This window comes from Maylandia zebra, linkage group LG22 (genome assembly GCF_041146795.1).
Source record: "Maylandia zebra isolate NMK-2024a linkage group LG22, Mzebra_GT3a, whole genome shotgun sequence".
Classification (NCBI taxonomy): domain Eukaryota; kingdom Metazoa; phylum Chordata; class Actinopteri; order Cichliformes; family Cichlidae; genus Maylandia; species Maylandia zebra.
Window position 1 is genome coordinate 32,626,694 of NC_135187.1, and position 8,873 is coordinate 32,635,566.

General features: G+C 48.6%; 1 protein-coding gene and 1 long non-coding RNA gene across 2 annotated transcripts; both read left to right on the forward strand.

The window, feature by feature from the left end:
- Positions 1-468: 468 nt before the first annotated feature.
- LOC143414702 (uncharacterized) lies at positions 469-936 on the forward strand. The gene is made up of 2 exons (XR_013095388.1): positions 469-606; positions 719-936. It is a non-coding gene; the product is annotated as an uncharacterized LOC143414702 (long non-coding RNA).
- A 3,936-nt stretch (positions 937-4,872) lies between these two features.
- sox4a (SRY-box transcription factor 4a) lies at positions 4,873-8,570 on the forward strand. Its single transcript, XM_004563668.5, has one exon. It carries the CDS (start codon positions 5,306-5,308, stop codon positions 6,419-6,421), a length of 1,116 nt encoding a protein of 371 aa, XP_004563725.1. The 5' UTR covers positions 4,873-5,305; the 3' UTR covers positions 6,422-8,570.
- Positions 8,571-8,873: the final 303 nt, after the last annotated feature.

An 8,873-nucleotide genomic window follows, 5' to 3' on the forward strand; every position in this document is an offset into this window, starting at 1 on the left:
ATCGGATCCACAAGTTTTTTTTCCTTCTCTCTCGCTCCTCCCCCTCCTCCTCGCATCGTGCCACCGTCTCGCACTGTTTTTGATAAACGTTGCTATTCTGCAACCATTTGCTTGCTTATTCGTCTCTCAATCATTCTTGACGATTCTCTCTCTCTCTCTCTGTCTGCACCCCCCCTCCCCTCCCTAACCTCCCACAGCATCCCTCTCTCCTGCTCGCTCTCACTCTCCCTCTCTTTCCCAGTCTGACTGAGGCTGATGTAGGTCAGTGCGTCTGGAGCCTGTCTGGAGCTGCTGGAGAGCCTCAGAGCTCCACGCTTGGTCCTCGACGACCCTCGCAGCGGAGGGCTGCCTCTGTGCCAGAGCTGAGGATGGACGCCGTTCCCTGGGCTGTGTTAGGACAGGACCAGCTCGCCTGACCTGACTCGCCTGGAGGAGGAGGAGGAGGGAAGAGGAGGAGGAGGGAGGGAGAGCAGGGTGACGCGGGGTGTCTGTGTACTTTGGAAAGCTAAGGCGGTGCATGTTTGCATGTGGGTCGTAGATGCACGCGCACAACAGCAAGAGATAGTAATCGTTGTCTCTCTTCTCATCGACGCACTTGCAAGAGGGGTAGGGGGGTCATTTTCATGCAGTGCTACCTTCACATCCCCTTTTCCTACAACACACACACACACTGTCTCTTTCTGTAACTTCATCGTGATGCTTTATGTCTTTTTCCTAGACCCAATTCTTTGACGTATGCAGCCGTCGAAGTCTCTCCAAACACCACAGCGACCCAGCAAACTCCAAACTGATGCGCCTCGTACGACAAAAACAAAAACCAAAGAAAAAACACCCATTTGAAAGCAACAGCGGTGTTCTTTCTTTCTTCTTTTCCAGTATATCCATTCCTTTGCGGCTCCTTACAGATCCACTCCGACTGATGTCCTTTCCCTAAAATACTGAATACTGAGAGCATCCTTCGACCATCGCGTGCCCCCTTTTTTTTTTTAAATAAATGAAAGCCAACGAGTGCAAGGACGACGATGACGACTTTTGCAAGAGAGCGAAAAAATCCGCCACTGACTTCACCATCTCCTGATTCTGCTCACCTTTCCCTTTGTCCCCCCACTTCTTCCTCAATCTCCGCTCTCATTCTCTGCTCCTTCCCACTCCTCTGGCTTTTAGACAATGCCCCCCCCCCTTAAAAAAAATCTCATTGTATCAGAGTGTCTGAGTGCAGCTGTGAGAGTGGCAGTGTTGTATAGTGTCTGAGTCTGTGCTCTCGATTTGACTCTGAAGCACATCTGGTTCCTGCAGCGGCACGTCGGTGAGTTTGTTGTTGTGTGTTTACGCATCTGTGTTCGTGTGTCTGTATCGGCGTGACACAGCGAACCGTCTCGCCCGCCTTCTTGCTACCCGGAGCGAAGGACGTTTGGAATTCCTGGGGCGTGGCGTCGCCGGCCTGACCACACCTCGGGTGTTTCCCTTCGTCTGATGCCCGTTACCTTCTCTCCACCTAAACTCGTCCGAATCCTTCGGATTATAGTGGAGAGGGCAGAGAGTGAACAACAGATTTTCATTTCACTGTCTCGCCTCCTGCTTTGCATTGCCGCTCTCTGGCTCGCTCATATTGCCCCGACCAAGGATGCAACTCTACGGTTCTTAAATGTAACGGCAAAAAAGGACAGAGGCTTCAAAGAAGCACAAAACAAAGAGTTTTTTTCCCCCATAAAGAAGGAAGTAGATGGACAAAAATAGCTATTTTGTATACAAAACATCGTAAACGCCTGCAATGTGTAACAGAACATCACGCAGCAGTGCTATGAATTAAGGCCCCAAACTCATCAAACAGACCTGTGAGGCGGTCCCTGATCTTTAGCCTGTTTGAACATGTGAGAATATGTTGGACAAAGGCGGGAGAGAAAACAAGCTGCCGTCAATGCTGCTTATCAGAGTTGAAGATGAAATGCAGAGGGGCAAGTGGAATAAGTAGGCACTGTATGTTCCACGGTAACTTAAAAACAACTGACTTTGTTGGTGCTGTTGTGTAAGGGCTTACTTCAGTAGGTGGGTGATATGGTGAGATGGCCACCTGCACTGTCTGCCACATCCACACAAAACACAGAGGAGACAAACCAACTGTGGATGAGTCAGAGAGAGAGAGAGAGAGTGTATGCAAATCTGTGCTTACTCTTCAGTTTTTCTGTTTAACTGCAGGGTGGAGGGGACTTCCCACTGGTTCTCAAACATTCAATCCCTGGAAAAGCTCCAATTCAGTTAGAGCAGGACACACATACACGCACGCATGCCTGCTTGCGTACACACACACACATACACACACACAAAGGCCTCATTGTGTTTGACCCCGGATGACGAGCAGGCAGGTCAAAGTGGTGGGTCATTGAGAGGCGGTTGAAAAAGGCAAGTGCATGGTAATGAGTAGCTCTGCTAGAGATAAACACCCTCACATGCTTTCCCTTCCGCGCGGCCAATGGCGTGCACTTATACTGTGACTTTTAAAGCTTAATGTATCCTTTACACACACACACGCGCGCACACGTGCCAATGCTCATGGCACCCCCCCCGCCCCCCCCCAATGACACGTTGGACATGACATGGACGAGCCACGGATCGAGGCGCTCTCCTCGTCCCAGCTGCCTTTCAGCTTCTTAAGCCCCGCCCCCTTTTTACGACACACTGTGATGACTGTGTGCCCCCCACCACCCTCTCCTGCTGGGTCATGAAGGTCTCAGCAACAATAAACTCCCAGCGAAGTCATGTGATGCACACTCATTAAACCTACAGTTTACTCCAGGGTTCTTCTAACATACTGGGTTATTGTTTATGTTCTACCTTTAAAAACAACAACAACAAAAACATGCATATTAAGCACTTTGTCTCTCACATTTGTTTTTCCAGCAGCTGTACACCCTGAGATCATTTCAGGGACACATTCATGAGTTTTCCAAGGATGGCAAAATGGAAATGCACAAAACTATTTATTTCCCTTCCTTTAATGCACAAAAAAAGCCCTGACCCCCCCCCCCCCAGGTCAACATCCTCCAAAAACCCACACCGGTGTAACTCCAGCTCTACACCCTCCTGCAGCACTCTCTCATAACAACACCGTCCTTTTTTTAGGTGTCAGCAGAGGTGGGACTGAGCGCCGGTGTGTTTGGGGTAAACACACGACTCCGGCAGCTCCAAAGATGACTGGGCTGTGGGGCAGGGTGGCGTGATAAAGACCTGGCAGGGATCACTGCGGTGCATCTGCCGGCAACACGGTGGAAAGCTACCTGACAGTTGCTTCTCACACATCAGATAAGATTACAGGTAGACCTGCTCCACCTGTTTAAACAAACCCATGTGCACGCGTGCCGCTGTGTGTGTGTGTGTGTGTGTGTGTGTGTGTGTGTGTGTGTGTGTGTGTGTGTGTGTGTGTGTGTAGCCCGGGAAAAAGAGATAGAGATAACAGACTAATCCAGTGGCAGGTGCATGCTTGTAATTGGGACGGCTAAAGATATAAGACTGATGAAGGAGCTCATTATTATTTATGTGTTTGATTTATGTAAGCACAGAGGGTGTGTGTGTGTGGTGGGGGTGAGCTGTTTGTGTGCATTTTTAAAGAGTGTGTGACTTCTTTTGAGCTTCTCCTTGTGAATTAAGCACAACGCAGATGTTATGTCAGAGATTTGAAGACCAGATCAGACAGAAATAAATAGAAGTTAAACATCAGTTCTAGTTATCGATCAGCGACTAAAGGTCAGACGTCACCCCTGCTTTACTCGTCGGACGGCGCTCATGCCAGTCAGCTGCAACAGCAAAAAAAGAAAAAAGAAAAGAAAGGAGGCCTTTGCCAACCAGCCGATGACATCACCTGCATGATTTAATGATGGCAGCTCAAAGCGGGCGATTACAGCATGGAGATACATCCTGCCATACACGGCAACACACAACCACATACATACACACACACACACCATACAGCGTGGCTCCTTTTGGCTCTAGCCTGACATCTAGCGACACAAGCTGTAATGTGATATTTACATGACACTGACATGTTAACATAATGGGTCTGAGGAGGAGGTGGTGGAGGAAGAGGAGGAACCTCTGCACTGTGGAGTGTGCGGAGCTGCTGGGTGTTTAGTGGGGACTCTTGTTTCTCACTTTAATAATTGTAAGTACAGGTTGTTGTTGGCTTCATGGTTCACCGCAGCCCCCCCCCCCCACCCCCACCCCCCTCGCACCGCCAGGATGCACGGAGTAAATAAAAGCTGCCGTCATCTTACCTGAGTCTCTTTTTAAATCTGCCGGCTGTGATGTCATGGCGTGTTGTAAGGAGTCGCAAATAGCAGGTTTGGGGCGAGATTGTTTTTGGGTGGGTGTTTTCTCAGCATTTCCTTGCTTTACCCCTCCAACCGAAAAACACTCAGACACATTACACAGGATCTATATTTAGTCACTACCCAACCACATGAAGCTAATTTGGATCTAAGTATATCCCTCACAGCCAGGAAACGGATACACACACACACACACACACACACACACACACACACACACACACACACACATATATATATATATATATATATATATATATATATATATACATATTTATATTTATATATGGACACACACACACCACAAGTTTGCCTTCCTTCAGTGGAGTCTGACAGGAATGAGGTCAGGCACACGGATCCTCATTGCACATTATTATTATTATTATTATTACCAGTTTTTTTTTCTTTTTTATTCAGCCAATGGCAAGAGGAGGTGGGAGTGGTCCGACTCAAAAATCGGGATGGCGACAGGCGCTGATTGGCGCTCACGTCTCGCGATAAAGCTATAAAAGGGCGAGGTTCTCGTTGTTGTGTTTACAGTAATATCAGGGAGCTCGCAGGGAAACAGGGAGACTATGAGAAAGCGCAGCAGCTCCATTCAGCCACATGGTCTCTCAGCCGCACGGAAGAGCTGCGCTGCTCACAGCCAGGTTCACGTAAGGGACTCGCACTGCTGCGGCCCACAGCGGCGCGCTTTCAGCCTTGCTCTGCGAGTGTTCAGCCGCACAGGCAGTTGAAAATTAGTTTCCGGATTATTAGTTAAAAAAAAAACTGTCGCTGAGAAGCGCAGAAGAAGAAAAGTTAAGAAACCCGAGCGTCTCCAAAGCGTGCTGAACTGAAAAGAGAGAGACAGACTTGGATGGACTTTTTTTGTTTAGAGACCTGCTCACAGCAGTGCTCCGACTCCAACAAGAAGTGAGGAATACGGTTTTGAAAAACTTTGTGAAAGCACTGAGCGGTGTTTTCAGACACTTTGGAGAGAGATGGTGCAGCACATAAGCCAGACAGAGAGCGCCCACGCTCATTCCCCCGGCGGGGACTCCACGGACACGGGAGAGATGGACCTGGAGATGGATGCGTCTCCTACCCCGGGGTCCCCCTCCTCGCGGGAGCGGAGCGACTTGGCGTGGTGCAAAACTCCGACGGGACACATCAAGAGACCCATGAATGCGTTCATGGTGTGGTCCCAGATCGAAAGGAGGAAGATCATGGAGCAGTCGCCGGACATGCACAACGCGGAGATCTCCAAGCGGCTCGGGAAACGCTGGAAGCTGCTGAAAGACACGGACAAGATCCCGTTCATCCGTGAGGCGGAGCGGCTCAGGCTCAAACACATGGCCGACTATCCAGACTACAAGTACCGGCCCAGGAAGAAAGTGAAGTCAGGGAGCGGGGCGAGTAAGCAGGCGGACCGCGGGGAGAAGAGCGGGGAGCGCGGCGCCAAGTCCGGGGTCAAGAGAAGCCCCGCGTCCAAAGGAGTGAGCAGGACGCACAAGCAGGGGGGCGTGAGGAGCGCGGCGGCGCAGGACTACGCCTCTCCCGGTGACCACCAGTCGCTCTTCAAATCCAGGTCAGTGTCCGGGGCCAGGCAGATCCCGGAGAAGCGCAGCGGAGAGGCTCGGCGCGCGCACATGTTCGGAGGGGCTGGCAGCCTGGAGAGCGGGCCTCCGTCCGTGGGAGTCCCGGCCAGTCCCGCCTTGAGCAGCTCGGCGGAGTCCAGCGACCCGCTCAGCCTGTACGAAGAGCAGAGCCCGGCGGCCAGCGAGACCTCGCACACCGCGCGCCTCAGGTACACCCGCCCTTCTTCTCCAACACCGTCGGCCTCTCACTCCTCCTCCTCCGTCTCGTCCTCGTCATCGGATGAAGAGTTCGAAGACGAGCGGCTCGACCTGAACCCGAGCCCCGGCTTTGAGAGCATGTCTCTGGGCGGCATGGGCTTCTCCGACGCGGAGCTGGACCGTGACTTGGACTGGAGCTTCGGGGAGTGCGGGGCGGGCTCCCACTTCGACTTCTCCGACTACTGCACCCCAGAGGTCAGCGAGATGATCTCAGGAGACTGGCTGGAGTCGACCATCTCCAATCTGGTGTTCACCTACTGAAAGGTGGGAGAGAAGCGCGACGCCCGCCCCACCACCACCCGCCCAGCAACGTTTTGAACTGTTCAAACCCACCCCACCCGACACCTCAGACAGGCGTGTGCGTCCACACCAGAAGATTCCCGCTGTTCTTTCACTAAATGAGGGAGAGTGAAAACTGGAAAGAAAAGGGTAGGCCTGTGTGCGCGTTGAAGCCCAGGCACGCGCTGCTCACAGACTTGTTGGAACTGCGCTCCGTGCGCTTGACGGGAACGCGCAGACCTGTGGGGAGGAGGGGGGGTGGGGTGCTTAGTTTGCATTTGGACTCAGAGGAGGAGTGAATGTAAGCAGAGACCAGTGATACAGACTCGAGCTCGACTGTTCAACCCAATCCGCACAGGATGAAGACTGAGACTGAACATTTGAACATTAATGTTATTTTTGAGGTCGGGACACTTACTGGAGAGCTCGTCGTGTTGGGGTTTTTTATTTGTTTGTTTAAAGATAGCCAATTCACATTGACCATCGAGTTGCTATTCAGGTGTAGTTTTTTTTTCCGAACTAGAAATGTTTTTAATATCAGCAAGCATGCCCTCCACGTTGAGGAGGATTTTGTTGTTGTTTTAAATGCGTAAAAAGGAAGAAAAAAAGTTCATTGCTGCGTAATTACGCAATTTGTGTGACCATAGGACTCAATTCACGATCACCAGCTTCTCTTTCAACGGCAGGACTTTAAACATAGACTGACTCCAAACTTCAGAAGCCCCTTTTCTGAACACTTTTTAAAACACTCAGTGCACAATTCAGGACCAATGCTTTTTCCTCTCCCCCTGACACGCATTCTTTCTGCCTAGTGCTTCAACTTTGTAGTTTCTCTGTGTCAGATGACGTTTTTTTTTTATATCGATGTATTTATACCGGCCAAACTTTTTTATACATAGAAGTATTGTTCTCGTACAGGTCTCGTTTGTGTTTGTGCACATAACACCTGTCTGTATCCAGCGCGGAAGGGCTAGAAGTGTATCTTATTTAAAACAAAACAACAAAAAAATGTCCGACTTCTCTCACTTTTATGGAGATTTGAGTGTGTCATGATTTTCTACTTGTATTTTTGTACAAAATCTATAGAGAAAAAAAGGAGGGGGACGTTTTTTTTTCTTCTTCCGGCGAGTGGGTAGCCTACAACATTGTTGTTTGGATCTACATTGGTGTTTTAGTCGTGCAGAGAGAGGGAGGGGTGGGGGGTTTGTTTGGCACAATCTGACCTCACAGTGTTTACAGTATTTACCCACATGCTTCTTAATGGCACAGTGACTCCAGCTTCACCAGCGAAGTAAACAAAGCGCCACTGAGGCTCCCAGCCTGAGTGGTGACTGTGTTTCCAGTACAACACAGACCTAAAAGAAAGTTTAGGCACGAAAGATCCCAGAGAGTCACTGTTTGGATAGAGCTAATACCTCTGTGTGCTTTTTTTTTTTTTTTTTTTTTAAATTATGGAGATAAGTTTTATTTGAACCACTGGATGGAATTTCACACTCATTCCACTTTTTGCCTAGACTTTTTTGGAGGGAGGGGAGATGTATGAAGTGCTTCATCTGTTATTGCGCAAATTGCATTGAAAAAAAAAATAGTATTTAACCTTTCTGTACCTGTTGGCTAAGTATAGCAGGCTAATTGTTTTCCTATATTATGGCATGGCAAATAGCATTTGTATTTCAGATTCAGGTATATGTAGCTATAGCTGTTGTGTTTAAGATTTTTAAAGAATAATAACGAAATATTTATGTAAACTGACTGTACTATAAGCAAAGATTGTGTGTGTGTTTTTTTTATGTATGATGATGATGATTGACAGGCACTAGGACAGCCATCTTTGGACATGTTGAAGATGATTGTGGTCCAGGAGTTTCTTTCCTTTCTTTTTTCTTTTTTCTTTTCTTAATTTTCTTTTAAAGATTTTTTTTTTTCTAGCGTCCTTTTTTTTTTCTTTCATTTGTGCAATATGCTGTGTATGATCATGTTTTGTCCAATCATGCCAATATCTGATGTTTTATGCTCAAAAACCAGCCAATGTTTGGGTCAATCACTGCCTCTCAGACCTCTGTACAGATTGTTGTTTTTTATTTTTTTTATTTTCTTCCAAGAAGGAAATAAAATCAGCTGGAACTGAAAATGTTTCTCGTCTGTGTATATACAAGTTTACTAGATTTTACATAGTTCGTACCTTCCTAGAGGACAAACATAAGCACCGCCGTGTGGTTAGCTGACAGCAGGCTCTCCAAAATCTCCAATCTGGTGTTTACATCCTGTCTGAGCATGAGCGTGCGTGAACATGTGTGCAGCTCACGGGGGTGTTTGCTGTAGGTAAGTGTGCAGCTGCAGACAGTGAATCAATAGGCACCCAGTGAATCGATAGGAGTGGTCTCCTCCTCTCTCGCTTACTCCATCTCATTCTGCACGTGCAAAAAACGTGGCT

Bases quoted from the DNA above. Each gene is read 5' to 3' on its own strand.
- sox4a (XM_004563668.5), top strand. From the start codon at position 5,306: ATGGTGCAGCACATAAGCCAGACAGAGAGCGCCCACGCTCATTCCCCC.